The 16940-nt window shown below is 42.0% G+C and overlaps 1 protein-coding gene across 4 annotated transcripts in view; it reads right to left on the bottom strand.

Annotated features, from left to right (window-relative positions):
• Nucleotides 1-1705: 1705 nt before the first annotated feature.
• The window catches only part of LOC109883464 (AP-3 complex subunit sigma-2), a 117888-nt gene continuing 102653 nt past the window's right edge, over nt 1706-16940 (bottom strand). For 2 of the 4 annotated variants that reach the window (XM_031812528.1, XM_031812529.1), the window contains exons 13-22: nt 16176-16309; nt 16025-16080; nt 15879-15920; nt 15665-15833; nt 11529-11620; nt 9836-9946; nt 9420-9587; nt 6523-6663; nt 2959-3040; nt 1706-2192 (exon numbers count right to left, since the gene is read on the bottom strand). In XM_031812528.1, coding sequence (XP_031668388.1) covers nt 2040-2192; nt 2959-3040; nt 6523-6663; nt 9420-9587; nt 9836-9946; nt 11529-11620; nt 15665-15833; nt 15879-15920; nt 16025-16080; nt 16176-16309 — 1148 coding nt within the window. In that variant the 3' untranslated portion in view covers nt 1706-2039. The other 2 variants (XM_031812530.1, XM_031812531.1) reach the window with 2 other exon arrangements.

Here is a 16940-nt window from a genome sequence, read left to right as displayed (position 1 = left end):
CGATAGACATAGTATAAACCAGCCATTAGTCTTGAAATCTTTGGTTGTTTAGTACACGGCATGTGAATCCTTAAAGAGATGGGTTGGGCCCAGGCTTAAGAGGGTGGGAACAACGCTGAATGGGTGTAGACCAAGAAGAGCTTTCCAGTAGGTACCAAAAATCATTCAAGGGCCATTTCCTCAAAAGTGAGTTTACAAGTTTATCAACTTTCAAAGCAGAATTACTTTCTCATTGTTCCTCTGTAGTGTATGATATACCAGTAGGTCTGAATCTCTACTTTTATCCAATGTAAAAAACACTATTTGCTTGCTACATCAGTCCAAATCGAGCTGGTCAGTCACAATAACTGCAACACATTCAAAAAAATATATATATAATTTAATCAAAAGGAGTCATTTTCTATTTTGACCGTAGTTACTGAGATATTGTCCTTTTTGTTATAATAATCCAGTGCATCCTTCTGTAAAGAAGGAAACTGTGTCAGATTTCCAATAACCAACTGAAGGCAAAGAGCAGGAACATATTGGGGAGATTGGAAACTGAAGGTAAAGAGCAGGAACATATTGGGGAGATTGGAAACTGAAGGTAAAGACCAGGAACATATTGGGGAGATTGGAAACTGAAGGTAAAGAGCAGGAACATATTGGGGAGATTGGAAACTGAAGGTAAAGAGCAGGAACATATTGGGGAGATTGGAAACTGAAGGTAAAGAGCAGGAACATATTGGGGAGATTGGAAACTGAAGGTAAAGAGCAGGAACATATTGGGGAGATTGGAAACTGAAGGTAAAGAGCAGGAACATATTGGGGAGATTGGAAACTGAAGGCAAAGAGCAGGAACATATTGGGGAGATTGGAAACTGAAGGTAAAGAGCAGGAACATATTGGGGAGATTGGAAACTGAAGGTAAAGACCAGGAACATATTGGGGAGATTGGAAACTGAAGGTAAAGACCAGGAACATATTGGGGAGATTGGAAACTGAAGGTAAAGAGCAGGAACATATTGGGGAGATTGGAAACTGAAGGTAAAGAGCAGGAACATATTGGGGAGATTGGAAACTGAAGGTAAAGAGCAGGAACATATTGGGGAGATTGGAAACTGAAGGTAAAGAGCAGGAACATATTGGGGAGATTGGAAACTGAAGGTAAAGACCAGGAACATATTGGGGAGATTGGAAACTGAAGGTAAAGAGCAGGAACATATTGGGGAGATTGGAAACTGAAGATAAAGACCAGGAACATATTGAGGAGATTGGAAACTGAAGGTAAAGACCAGGAACATATTGGGGAGATTGGAAACTGAAGGTAAAGACCAGGAACATATTGGGGAGATTGGAAACTGAAGGTAAAGAGCAGGAACATATTGGGGAGATTGGAAACTGAAGGTAAAGAGCAGGAACATATTGAGGAGATTGGAAACTGAAGGTAAAGAGCAGGAACATATTGGGGAGATTGGAAACTGAAGGTAAAGACCAGGAACATATTGGGGAGATTGGAAACTGAAGGTAAAGAGCAGGAACATATTGGGGAGATTGGAAACTGAAGATAAAGACCAGGAACATATTGAGGAGATTGGAAACTGAAGGTAAAGAGCAGGAACATATTGGGGAGATTGGAAACTGAAGGTAAAGAGCAGGAACATATTGGGGAGATTGGAAACTGAAGGTAAAGACCAGGAACATATTGGGGAGATTGAAAACTGACGATATTAACTGAGCGTTTATTGGCAGACATTTATTAACATGAGAACATGAAAAACTGACAATCCAAAATGGATGCACATGATTCAAGTAACAACATGATTTTGGTCCATTCATCATTATACAGCACATCTCTGTCCCAAATGGCTCCCTATTCCCTATGGAGTGCACTCTTTTTAACCAGAGCCCTATGTAGCACGCTATACAGGGAATAGGGTGCCATTTGGGTCACACAGCCCCATGTTTGTGGTCTGTTTAATACAGTCTGTATATCCCTGATGGTTCAGTAAGCAGTAACACCATTGGCCTGGTCGCACGGTGCTGTAGTGGGGGGTATTTCACGTACATTCATTGGCCAACCACTTCATAACGGGCTCCTGGTTCTCCGCCACCCATTTGATGTTGGCCGTAGTCCTCTCAATAGCCTGCTCCAGAGCCAGCGTCCCCGAGCCAAACCCCACACGGGCATTGTCCTCTTTAAACTGCTTCAGCTGCAATTATAGAAACATGGTAGAAATCACAATACTGACTCAACAATGTTGTCGTTTTGAGAAGGAGGAAAACAAGCTCTGCCCCCCCCCAACAAACAGACCATCCATTCACACATACACCTCTAGTCTAATTTATACCTTATTAAACTGTATCTGTACCCCCCCCCCAACAAACAGACCATCCATCCATACATATACCTCTAGTCTAATTGATACCTTATTAAACTCTATCTGTAACCACCCCCAACAAACAGACCATCCATCCATACATATACCTCTAGTCTAATTGATACCTTATTAAACTGAAAACCTTACAGGAGGGTAGCTCTCCAGGAACAGGATTAGAGTGAAAACCTTACAGGAGGGTAGCTCTCCAGGAACAGGATTAGGGTGAAAACCTTACAGGAGGGTAAGCTCTCCATGAACAGGGTTAGGATGAAAACCTTACAGGAGGGTAGCTCTCCAGGAACAGGGTTAGGATGAAAACCTACAGGAGGGTAAGCTCTCCAGGAACAGGGTTAGGGTGAAAACCTTACAGGAGGGTAGCTCTCCAGGAACAGGGTTAGAGTGAAAACCTACAGGAGGGTAGCTCTCCAGGAACAGGATTAGGGTGAAAACCTACAGGAGGGTAGCTCTCCAGGAACAGGATTAGAGTGAAAACCTACAGGAGGGTAGCTCTCCAGGAACAGGATTAGGGTGAAAACCTACAGGAGGGTAAGCTCTCCAGGAACAGGGTTGGACAGCCCTGATTCAGCTCAGTACCAACCTGCTTCAGCTCAAACTCAGTAGAGAATCTCCTGGTCACTCCGTTGATGAGGTTAGAGAATGAGAAGGATCCACCACCATATCTGCCAGGTACAGAGATGTATTATTATTATATTTACTTAGTGAATAAACATCAGTTTCTCTGATACATATTCACAGTTACATGATGTCCAATAGCCCCACCTAGACTTACACCGTATAGATGTAGTTCCACCTAGACTTACACCGTATAGATGTAGCCCCACCTAGACTTACACCGTATAGATGTAGTTCCACCTAGACTTACACCGTATAGATGTAGCCCCACCTAGACTTACACCGTATAGATGTAGTTCCACCTAGACTTACACCGTATAGATGTAGTTCCACCTAGACTTACACCGTATAGATGTAGTTCCACCTAGACTTACACCGTATAGATGTAGTTCCACCTAGACTTACACCGTATAGATGTAGTTCCACCTAGACTTACACCGTATAGATGTAGCCCCACCTAGACTTACACCGTATAGATGTAGCCCCACCTAGACTTACACTGTATAGATGTAGTTCCACCTAGACTTACACCGTATAGATGTAGTTCCACCTAGACTTACACCGTATAGATGTAGCTCCACCTAGACTTACACCGTATAGATGTAGTTCCACCTAGACTTACACTGTATAGATGTAGTTCCACCTAGACTTACACTGTATAGATGTAGCCCCACCTAGACTTACACCGTATAGATGTAGTTCCACCTAGACTTACACCGTATAGATGTAGCTCCACCTAGACTTACACCGTATAGATGTAGTTCCACCTAGACTTACACCGTATAGATGTAGTTCCACCTAGACTTACACCGTATAGATGTAGTTCCACCTAGACTTACACCGTATAGATGTAGTTCCACCTAGACTTACACCGTATAGATGTAGTTCCACCTAGACTTACTCTGTATAGATGTAGTTCCACCTAGACTTACACCGTATAGATGTAGTTCCACCTAGACTTACACCGTATAGATGTAGTTCCACCTAGACTTACACCGTATAGATGTAGCCCCACCTAGACTTACACCGTATAGATGTAGCCCCACCTAGACTTACACTGTATAGATGTAGTTCCACCTAGACTTACACCGTATAGATGTAGTTCCACCTAGACTTACACCGTATAGATGTAGCTCCACCTAGACTTACACCGTATAGATGTAGTTCCACCTAGACTTACACTGTATAGATGTAGTTCCACCTAGACTTACACTGTATAGATGTAGCCCCACCTAGACTTACACCGTATAGATGTAGTTCCACCTAGACTTACACCGTATAGATGTAGCTCCACCTAGACTTACACCGTATAGATGTAGTTCCACCTAGACTTACACCGTATAGATGTAGTTCCACCTAGACTTACACCGTATAGATGTAGTTCCACCTAGACTTACACCGTATAGATGTAGTTCCACCTAGACTTACACCGTATAGATGTAGTTCCACCTAGACTTACTCTGTATAGATGTAGTTCCACCTAGACTTACACCGTATAGATGTAGCCCCACCTAGACTTACACCGTATAGATGTAGTTCCACCTAGACTTACACCGTATAGATGTAGCCCCACCTAGACTTACACCGTATAGATGTAGTTCCACCTAGACTTACACCGTATAGATGTAGTTCCACCTAGACTTACACCGTATAGATGTAGTTCCACCTAGACTTACACCGTATAGATGTAGTTCCACCTAGACTTACACCGTATAGATGTAGTTCCACCTAGACTTACACCGTATAGATGTAGCCCCACCTAGACTTACACCGTATAGATGTAGTTCCACCTAGACTTACACCGTATAGATGTAGCCCCACCTAGACTTACACCGTATAGATGTAGCTCCACCTAGACTTACACCGTATAGATGTAGCCCCACCTAGACTTACACCGTATAGATGTAGTTCCACCTAGACTTACACCGTATAGATGTAGTTCCACCTAGACTTACACTGTATAGATGTAGCCCCACCTAGACTTACACCGTATAGATGTAGTTCCACCTAGCCTTACTCTGTATAGATGTAGCCCCACCTAGACTTACACCGTATAGATGTAGTTCCACCTAGACTTACACCGTATAGATGTAGTTCCACCTAGACTTACTCTGTATAGATGTAGTTCCACCTAGACTTACACCGTATAGATGTAGCCCCACCTAGACTTACACCGTATAGATGTAGTTCCACCTAGACTTACACCGTATAGATGTAGCCCCACCTAGACTTACACCGTATAGATGTAGTTCCACCTAGACTTACACCGTATAGATGTAGTTCCACCTAGACTTACACCGTATAGATGTAGTTCCACCTAGACTTACACCGTATAGATGTAGCCCCACCTAGACTTACACCGTATAGATGTAGCTCCACCTAGACTTACACCGTATAGATGTAGCCCCACCTAGACTTACACCGTATAGATGTAGTTTCACCTAGACTTACACCGTATAGATGTAGTTCCACCTAGACTTACACTGTATAGATGTAGCCCCACCTAGACTTACACCGTATAGATGTAGTTCCACCTAGCCTTACTCTGTATAGATGTAGTTCCACCTAGACTTACACCGTATAGATGTAGTTCCACCTAGACTTACACCGTATAGATGTAGTTCCACCTAGACTTACACTGTATAGATGTAGCCCCACCTAGACTTACACCGTATAGATGTAGTTCCACCTAGCCTTACTCTGTATAGATGTAGTTCCACCTAGACTTACACTGATGACCTACTCTGTATAGATGTAGTTCCACCTAGCCTTACACTGTATAGATGTAGTTCCACCTAGACTTACTCTGTATAGATGTAGTTCCACCTAGACTTACACTGTATAGATGTAGTTCCATCTAGACTTACTCTGTATAGATGTAGTTCCACCTAGACTTACTCTGTATAGATGTAGTTCCACTTAGCCCTGATGACTTACTCTGTATAGATGTAGTTCCACCTAGACTTACTCTGTATAGATGTAGTTCCACCTAGACTTACTCTGTATAGATGTAGTTCCACCTAGCCCTGATGACTTACTCTGTATAGATGTAGTTCCACCTAGCCCTGATGGCTTACTCTGTATAGATGTAGTTCCACCTAGCCCTGATGACTTACTCTGTATAGATGTAGTTCCACCTAGCCCTGATGGCTTACTCTGTATAGATGTAGTTCCACCTAGCCCTGATTACTTACTCTGTATAGATGTAGTTCCACCTAGCCCTGATGACTTACTCTGTATAGATGTAGTTCCACCTAGATTTACTCTGTATCGATGTAGTTCCACCTAGCCCTGATGACTTACTCTGTATAGATGTAGTTCCACCTAGCCCTGATGGCTTACTCTGTATAGATGTAGTTCCACCTAGCCCTGATGACTTACTCTGTATAGATGTAGTTCCACCTAGCCCTGATGGCTTACTCTGTATAGATGTAGTTCCACCTAGATTTACTCTGTATCGATGTAGTTCCACCTAGCCCTGATGACTTGCTCTGTATAGATGTAGTTCCACCTAGCCCTGATGACTTACTCTGTATAGATGTAGTTCCACCTAGCCCTGATGAAGTCCCAGGCCAGGGGCATCCCCACCACGTTACCAGCGATGTAGTTGATGGTGGAGGTGCAGTCCTGCTTTCGGATCTTAGCTGGATCCAGGGAATAATCCAGATACCTGTTTCAACACAAAAAAGGGATTTGTGACGTGACCTAAGTCCAATTTTTTACCTGATGGTGTTGCTCTAAACATGCACAAACACAGCCTTTTAAAAGCGCAGGGCTTGTGATGTCATTTTTCATTTTAGAGGAATAATTGTTCTCATGCAGGAATGTATAGATACACAGCTGTAATCACTCTTAGATATTTACCCATAAAGACACATAGCTGTAATCACTCTTAGAGATTTACCCATAAAGACACACAGCTGTAATCACTCTTAGAGATTTACCCATAAAGACACACAGCTGTAATCACTCTTAGAGATTTACCCATAAAGACACACAGCTGTAATCACTCTTAGAGATTTACCCATAAAGACACACAGCTGTAATCACTCTTAGATATTTACCCATAAAGACACACAGCTGTAATCACTCTTAGAGATTTACCCATAAAGACACACAGCTGTAATCACTCTTAGAGATTTACCCATAAAGACACACAGCTGTAATCACTCTTAGAGATTTACCCATAAAGACACACAGCTGTAATCACTCTTAGATATTTACCCATAAAGACACACAGCTGTAATCACTCTTAGAGACCCATAAAGACACACAGCTGTAATCACTCTTAGAGACCCATAAAGACACACAGCTGTAATCACTCTTAGAGATTTACCCATAAAGACACACAGCTGTAATCACTCTTAGAGATTTACCCATAAAGACACACAGCTGTAATCGCTCTTAGATATTTACCCATAAAGACACACAGCTGTAATCGCTCTTAGAGATTTACCCATAAAGACACACAGCTGTAATCACTCTTAGAGATTTACCCAGAAAGACTCACAGCTGTAATCACTCTTAGAGACACATAAAGACACACAGCTGTAATCACTCTTAGAGATTTACCCATAAAGACACACAGCTGTAATCACTCTTAGAGACCCATAAAGACACACAGCTGTAATCGCTCTTAGAGATTTACCCATAAAGACACACAGCTGTAATCACTCTTAGAGACCCATAAAGACACACAGCTGTAATCACTCTTAGAGACCCATAAGGACACACAGCTGTAATCACTCTTAGATATTTACCCATAAGGACACACAGCTGTAATCACTCTTAGATATTTACCCATAAAGACACAAGGCTGTAATCACTCTTAGATATTTACCCATAAAGACACACAGCTGTAATCACTCTTAGAGATTTACCCATAAAGACACACAGCTGTAATCACTCTTAGAGATTTACCCATAAAGACACACAGCTGTAATCACTCTTAGAGATTTACCCATAAAGACACATAGCTGTAATCGCTGCCAAAGATGATTCTAACATGCATTGACTCAGGGGTGTGAATACTTTTGTAAATGAGATATTTATAAAAACATGTTTTCACTTTGTCATTGTGGGTTATTGTGTGTTTATGGGTGAGAAACAAATATAAATCTTGAATCCATTTTGAATTCTGTCTGTAACAACAACATGTGGATGAAGGGGTATGAATACTCTCTGAAGGCACATGAGGAGAAAGAGGAAATCTCTACCTATCTATTGATGTAAATATATCCCCTGTCTCATTCCCAATCTGTCCACTAGATAGCAGTAGGGGATCACATGACATGTCTTAGCCACTTGAAACCAGTTGCATCTGTTTTGGGTAGTGAGTGAGTCACTGCGCCAAAATGACTGCCATCTTAAAATGACCCTTTCGAGTTACAGAGTGAAACATCTCCAAATAACACTTAGACAGGTGAGGACACGTGTCTTTTCCTGTTGTAAACCAGTGAGACGGATCAACACGTGGAGGATGAATACACCGATGATGTGGACGGAGAAGGGAATGCATTGCTTTACAGTGACCATTAGGGTGGACCCTTTCCATGCAGACTAAACCTTGGCACTTTTTTATGACATCACCAGCAGTAAGATTTGAGTTTCCAAAAAGACAGCTTTCACTTTCTATGTTCAGACAACAAATAAACGAATGAGTTGTTACCGGGTCCAAAACAACGGCTCAGAGTTGAACAGGATAAAGGTCTAGCGTCACTCCAACTTAAGTGTTGTGTGGTTTGGTTCACGAAACCAGACCTTTTCTTCAACAAAACACAAGATGAAGTGGTTCTGAGTGTTAGCTCCTGCTGAGGATTCTGTACCTACCTGTTCAGCAGCCATGGTACCTTAGTACAGACCAGGGAGGACCTCAGCTTGGCAGCCTCTGTACCTACCTGTTCAGCAGGGACCTTAGTACAGACCAGGGAGGACCTCAGCTTGGCAGCCTCTGTACCTACCTGTTCAGAAGCCATGGGACCTTAGTACAGGCCAGGGAGGACCTCAGCTTGGCAGCCTCTGTACCTACCTGTTCAGAAGCCATGGGACCTTAGTACAGGCCAGGGAGGACCTCAGCTTGGCAGCCTCTGTACCTACCTGTTCAGCAGGGACCTTAGTACAGACCAGGGAGGACCTCAGCTTGGCAGCCTCTGTACCTACCTGTTCAGCAGGGACCTTAGTACAGGCCAGGGAGGACCTCAGCTTGGCAGCCTCTGTACCTACCTGTTCAGCAGCCATGGTACCTTAGTACAGACCAGGGAGGACCTCAGCTTGGCAGCCTCTGTACCTACCTGTTCAGCAGCCATGGGACCTTAGTACAGGCCAGGGAGGACCTCAGCTTGGCAGCCTCTGTACCTACCTGTTCAGAAGCCATGGGACCTTAGTACAGGCCAGGGAGGACCTCAGCTTGGCAGCCTCTGTACCTACCTGTTCAGCAGCCATGGGACCTTAGTACAGGCCAGGGAGGACCTCAGCTTGGCAGCCTCTGTGGCTACTGTGGCATTCTTGAACATCTGCCAGGCGAAGTCCCATTCCGCCACCCCTCCTGCTGCGATAGCGTTACAGTACACTGTTGTCTTCAGGTTGGGGTGAATCCTGTCAATAAAGAGTTGCATAAACACAAAATCAGCATCATTGAAGAGAAGGAAAACAATCACATTAACTCTAAACATCCTTAGGGTTTCTGCTCAACTTTTCCCATAATTACCAGTTGGAGGAGTCCCGGTTTTCCTACTTATTCCTTCCTGATTCCAGGAATCCTTCAGCTGGGATTTCTGGTAAACCTGGGAATTTTGGGAAAGACCCAGGATATGGAAACCCAAATAATTGTGCTTCGTACTCACGGGTTGTGGTCTGGGTTCAGCATCCACTCTCTGAACCAATCGCTGGTGAGAACCCTGCAGCGCTCCACTCCCATACGACACGCAAAGGATATGGCGTTGATCTGGTTGTATCTGAGAGATAGGAGAGACAAGAGGGACAGGGCTGTGGAACGGCTCACTACACATTATGGTAATATTGATCTGGTTGTATCTGAGAGATAGGAGAGACAAGAGGGACAGGGCTGTGGAACAGCTCACTACACATTATGGTAATATTGATCTGGTTGTATCTGAGAGATAGGAGAGACAAGAGGGACAGGGCTGTGGAACGGCTCACTACACATTATGGTAATATTGATCTGGTTGTATCTGAGAGATAGGAGAGACAAGAGGGACAGGGCTGTGAAACGGCTCACTACACATTATGGTAATATTGATCTGGTTGTATCTGAGAGATAGGAGAGACAAGAGGGACAGGGCTGTGAAACGGCTCACTACACATTATGGTAATATTGATCTGGTTGTATCTGAGAGATAGGAGAGACAAGAGGGACAGGGCTGTGGAACAGCTCACTACACATTATGGTAATATTGATCTGGTTGTATCTGAGAGATAGGAGACAAGAGGGACAGGGCTGTGGAACAGCTCACTACACATTATGGTAATATTGATCTGGTTGTATCTGAGAGATAGGAGAGACAAGAGGAGCAGGGCTGTGGAACGGCTCACTACACATTATGGTAATATTGATCTGGTTGTATCTGAGAGATAGGAGAGACAAGAGGGACAGGGCTGTGGAACAGCTCACTACACATTATGGTAATATTGATCTGATTGTATCTGAGAGATAGGAGAGACAAGAGGGACAGGGCTGTGGAACAGCTCACTACACATTATGGTAATATTGATCTGGTTGTATCTGAGAGATAGGAGAGACAAGAGGAGCAGGGCTGTGGAACGGCTCACTACACATTATGGTAATATTGATCTGGTTGTATCTGAGAGATAGGAGAGACAAGAGGGACAGGGCTGTGGAACAGCTCACTACACATTATGGTAATATTGATCTGGTTGTATCTGAGAGATAGGAGAGACAAGAGGGACAGGGCTGTGGAACAGCTCACTACACATTATGGTAATATTGATCTGGTTGTATCTGAGAGATAGGAGAGACAAGAGGGACAGGGCTGTGGAACAGCTCACTACACATTATGGTAATATTGATCTGGTTGTATCTGAGAGATAGGAGAGACAAGAGGGACAGGGCTGTGGAACAGCTCACTACACATTATGGTAATATTGATCTGGTTGTATCTGAGAGATAGGAGAGACAAGAGGGACAGGGCTGTGGAACAGCTCACTACACATTATGGTAATATTGATCTGGTTGTATCTGAGAGATAGGAGAGACAAGAGGGACAGGGCTGTGGAACGGCTCACTACACATTATGGTAATATTGATCTGGTTGTATCTGAGAGATAGGAGAGACAAGAGGGACAGGGCTGTGGAACAGCTCACAACACATTATGGTAATATCTAAGGGTTCATCCCAAATAGCACCCTATTCCCTATGTAGTGCACTCCTTTTGAAAACAGACCGATAATGTGTATTTACTGTTGTAAGAGAAGCGCCAGAAAGATATATTTACAAATACAATTATGTATCTTAATTTGTTTAAAATAACATTTCATTTGAAAAGCAGAGTTGTTACTGGTCGTTGTGTCCAGTGGGGACTCTGGTCCAATCAACCGTTATGGTCCTGAAGTACTCAAACAGGGGGGTGATCTGCATCTTCAGGTAACCCTGGGAGACAAACAGTATGAACCAATCAGACCTGTTGTTTCAGGTAACCCTGGGAGACAAACAGTATGAACCAATCAGACCTGTTGTTTCAGCTAAGCCTGGGAGAAATACAGTATGAACCAATCAGACCTGTTGTTTCAGGTAACCCTGGGAGACAAACAGTATGAACCAATCAGACCTGTTGTTTCAGCTAAGCCTGGGAGAAATACAGTATGAACCAATCAGACCTGTTGTTTCAGGTAACCCTGCGAGACAAACAGTATGAACCAATCAGACCTGTTGTTTCAGCTAAGCCTGGGGGAACAGCACTGAATTTTGTTAGTTCTTTGTTATGATCTTTGTTATGTCCTCTATGTAGATCTTTGTTATGTCCTCTATGTCCTCTATGTAGATCTTTGTTATGTCCTCTATGTCCTCTATGTAGATCTTTGTTATGTCCTCTATGTCCTCTATGTAGATCTTTGTTATGTCCTCTATGTCCTCTATGTAGATCTTTGTTATGTCCTCTATGTCCTCTATGTTGATCTTTGTTATGTCCTCTATGTCCTCTATGTTGATCTTTGTTATCTCCTCTATGTAGATCTTTGTTATGTCCTCTATGTTGATCTTTGTTATGTCCTCTATGTTGATCTTTGTTATGTCCTCTATGTCCTCTATGTAGATCTTTGTTATGTCCTCTATGTCCTCTATGTCCTCTATGTTGATCTTTGTTATCTCCTCTATGTAGATCTTTGTTATGTCCTCTATGTTGATCTTTGTTATGTCCTCTATGTTGATCTTTGTTATGTCCTCTATGTCCTCTATGTAGATATTTGTTATGTCCTCTATGTTGATCTTTGTTATGTCCTCTGTGTTGATCTTTGTTATGTCCTCTATGTTGATCTTTGTTATGTCCTCTATGTTGATCTTTGTTGTGTCCTCTATGTTGATCTTTGTTATGTCCTCTATGTCCTCTATGTTGATCTTTGTTATGTCCTCTATGTAGATCTTTGTTATGTCCTCTATGTTGATCTTTGTTATGTCCTCTATGTTGATCTTTGTTATGTCCTCTATGTCCTCTATGTTGATCTTCATTATGTCCTCTATGTCCTCTATGTTGATCTTTGTTATGTCCTCTATGTTGATCTTCATTATGTCCTCTATGTTGATCTTTGTTATGTCCTCTATGTTGATCTTTGTTATGTCCTCTATGTCCTCTATGTTGATCTTTGTTATGTCCTCTATGTCCTCTATGTTGGTCTTTGTTATGTCCTCTATGTCCTCTATGTTGATCTTTGTTATGTCCTCTATGTTGATCTTTGTTATGTCCTCTATGTTGGTCTTTGTTATGTCCTCTATGTTGATCTTTGTTATGTCCTCTATGTCCTCTATGTTGATCTTTGTTATGTCCTCTATGTAGATCTTTGTTATGTCCTCTATGTAGATCTTTGTTATGTCCTCTATGTTGATCTTTGTTATGTCCTCTGTGTTGATCTTTGTTATGTCCTCTATGTTGGTCTTTGTTATGTCCTCTATGTTGGTCTTTGTTATGTCCTCTATGTTGATCTTCATTATGTCCTCTATGTCCTCTATGTCCTCTATGTTGATCTTTGTTATGTCCTCTATGTTGATCTTTGTTATGTCCTCTATGTCCTCTATGTTGATCTTTGTTATGTCCTCTATGTTGGTCTTTGTTATGTCCTCTATGTCCTCTATGTTGATCTTTGTTATGTCCTCTATGTTGGTCTTTGTTATGTCCTCTATGTTGATCTTTGTTATGTCCTCTATGTTGGTCTTTGTTATGTCCTCTATGTTGGTCTTTGTTATGTCCTCTATGTCCTCTATGTTGGTCTTTGTTATGTCCTCTATGTTGATCTTTGTTATGTCCTCTGTGTTGATCTTTGTTATGTCCTCTATGTTGGTCTTTGTTATGTCCTCTATGTAGATCTTTGTTATGTCCTCTATGTCCTCTATGTTGATCTTTGTTATGTCCTCTATGTCCTCTATGTTGGTCTTTGTTATGTCCTCTGTGTTGATCTTTGTTATGTCCTCTATGTTGGTCTTTGTTATGTCCTCTATGTAGATCTTTGTTATGTCCTCTATGTCCTCTATGTTGATCTTTGTTATGTCCTCTATGTCCTCTATGTTGATCTTTGTTATGTCCTCTATGTTGATCTTTGTTATGTCCTCTATGTTGATCTTTGTTATGTCCTCTATGTCCTCTATGTTGATCTTTGTTATGTCCTCTATGTTGATCTTTGTTATGTCCTCTATGTCCTCTATGTTGATCTTTGTTATGTCCTCTATGTTGGTCTTTGTTATGTCCTCTATGTTGGTCTTTGTTATGTCCTCTATGTCCTCTATGTTGATCTTTGTTATGTCCTCTATGTCCTCTATGTCCTCTATGTTGATCTTTGTTATGTCCTCTATGTAGATATTTGTTATGTCCTCTATGTTGGTCTTTGTTATGTCCTCTATGTTGGTCTTTGTTATGTCCTCTATGTCCTCTATGTCCTCTATGTTGATCTTTGTTATGTCCTCTATGTTGATCTTTGTTATGTCCTCTATGTTGATCTTTGTTATGTCCTCTATGTCCTCTATGTTGATCTTTGTTATGTCCTCTATGTCCTCTATGTTGATCTTTGTTATGTCCTCTATGTAGATCTTTGTTATGTCCTCTATGTAGATCTTTGTTATGTCCTCTATGTTGATCTTTGTTATGTCCTCTATGTCCTCTATGTTGGTCTTTGTTATGTCCTCTATGTCCTCTATGTCCTCTATGTTGATCTTTGTTATGTCCTCTATGTTGATCTTTGTTATGTCCTCTATGTTGATCTTTGTTATGTCCTCTATGTAGATCTTTGTTATGTCCTCTATGTCCTCTATGTTGGTGTTTGTTATGTCCTCTATGTAGATCTTTGTTATGTCCTCTATGTTGATCTTTGTTATGTCCTCTATGTTGATCTTTGTTATGTCCTCTGTGTCCTCTATGTTGATCTTCATTATGTCCTCTATGTTGATCTTCATTATGTCCTCTATGTCCTCTATGTTGATCTTTGTTATGTCCTCTATGTCCTCTATGTCCTCTATGTTGATCTTTGTTATGTCCTCTATGTTGATCTTTGTTATGTCCTCTATGTTGGTCTTTGTTATGTCCTCTATGTTGGTCTTTGTTATGTCCTCTATGTCCTCTATGTCCTCTATGTTGATCTTTGTTATGTCCTCTATGTTGATCTTTGTTATGTCCTCTATGTCCTCTATGTTGGTCTTTGTTATGTCCTCTATGTTGATCTTTGTTATGTCCTCTATGTTGATCTTTGTTATGTCCTCTATGTTGATCTTTGTCATGTCCTCTATGTCCTCTATGTAGATCTTTGTTATGTCCTCTATGTTGGTCTTTGTTATGTCCTCTATGTCCTCTATGCTGGTCTTTGTTATGTCCTCTATGTTGGTCTTTGTTATGTCCTCTGTGTTGATCTTTGTTATGTCCTCTATGTCCTCTATGTTGGTCTTTGTTATGTCCTCTATGTTGATCTTTGTTATGTCCTCTATGTCCTCTATGTTGGTCTTTGTTATGTCGTCTATGTCCTCTGTGTTGATCTTTGTTATGTCCTCTGTGTGTTGTTGTTGATCTTTGTCATTTTCTCATGCACTACAACCATAATCAATAACAGCAGTGTTTCACAATTGTTATCAGACTCCAGTATTCCAGAGAACATAATGATCTGATTATATTGTGGTTGTATTAGCCCATGAGACAAATACTGACATGTTGTAAGTTGTTCTATGTCATTTTCTTACGTACGAAAACTATGTTCAGTTAAAGATGATACTAGAGCTTCATGGCTTCACTAGAGGCCAATATTTCAGACTAAATCATAGTATTACTATATTATATTGTCTATTTAGGGTAGCAGAATTACAGTAACCTTTTAAAACATTCCCGGGTTTTGCAGGGAATCTATAATCCTTCTAACAGGATTTCTGGAAAACCAGGAGAATTTGGGACGACGACAGATCTTTTGCAACTGTAAATGAATGATATATCATATTATAGTGACCCACCTGTAGCACCCCGTATGCCTGTCCACGGTCGAACATGAGGATATAGTAGTTGAGATTCCTGAGAGCTGACTCCCAGGGGATGTAGTCTCTCTCCTGAGACAGGTACCTGGTAATATATAATATAAGAACTGACTCCCAGGGGACGGAGTCTCTCTCCTGAGACAGGTACCTGGTAATATATAATCTGTATAGTAGAATATATTACTCTAGTTACCTGGTGGTCCTCAGAGCTAATGTCGTGTTGATCACCTTGGCCCTGGAAACACACAACAATATGACAGCACAACCGCATCAGCTTCCAGCTTCCACACAGTTTACCAGGAAATACAGTAGGTGGGGGGGAGTAAGAAAGGGCTTTACCTGGCCAGATTGAAGGCATCATCCACTATTTGAGCTCTGTTAATTAAAGGAATGACCTGCACACAGAAGTTCTGATGTTACATTGCGTCATATGGAATCATACTCTGATAGGTAATATCCACATAAGATTGGATTAATAACGTATACTGACCGTGTGGTCTGTGGTGAGCTGGTTGAGGAGTCGTTCCCAGTTGTCCATGTCGTAGTTAACCCTGTAATAGCCAGACACATTGAGGTTGGCCAGAACCCACTCAGATCCTGCTGTTGTCATGGGGGGGTGTCTGTCTGTTGGAGGAAAGCAACACACTGGTCACAGAAAGGCAACATTCTGCCAGATTTTACAAAATTCACTGGTTTTCCAGAATATCCTGGTTAGAGGATTCCCTGACTTCCTGCTAATTCCCAAGTAATTCCATGAAAACAGGGACTTTTTGGGAAAGCTTGGTCTCAAGTTAGGATTCAACACAGAACTTCCTGTTACGATGAACAATAACATGACCTGGCCATGTCCATTAGTCCAGGGACATCTCCACTGATACCCATGGACCTGTTCATTAGTCCAGGGACATCTCCACTGATACCCATGGACCTGTTCATTAGTCAGTAGTCCAGGGAAATCTCCACTGATACCCATGGACCTGTCCATTAGTCATTAGTCCAGGGACATCTCCACTGATACCCATGGACCTGTTCATTAGTCAGTAGTCCAGGGAAATCTCCACTGATACCCATGGACCTGTTCATTAGTCCAGGGACATCTCCACTGATACCCATGGACCTGTTCATTAGTCAGTAGTCCAGGGACATCTCCACTGATACCCATGGACCTGTCCATTAGTCATTAGTCCAGGGACATCTCCACTGATACCCATGGACCTGTTCATTAGTCCAGGGACATCTCCACTGACACACATGG

This window comes from Oncorhynchus kisutch, unplaced genomic scaffold, assembly GCF_002021735.2.
Source record: "Oncorhynchus kisutch isolate 150728-3 unplaced genomic scaffold, Okis_V2 Okis03b-Okis08b_hom, whole genome shotgun sequence".
Classification (NCBI taxonomy): Eukaryota; Metazoa; Chordata; class Actinopteri; order Salmoniformes; family Salmonidae; genus Oncorhynchus; species Oncorhynchus kisutch.
The sequence above is the reverse complement of the archived record's forward strand: the minus strand, read 5'-3'. Positions and strand labels throughout refer to the sequence as shown.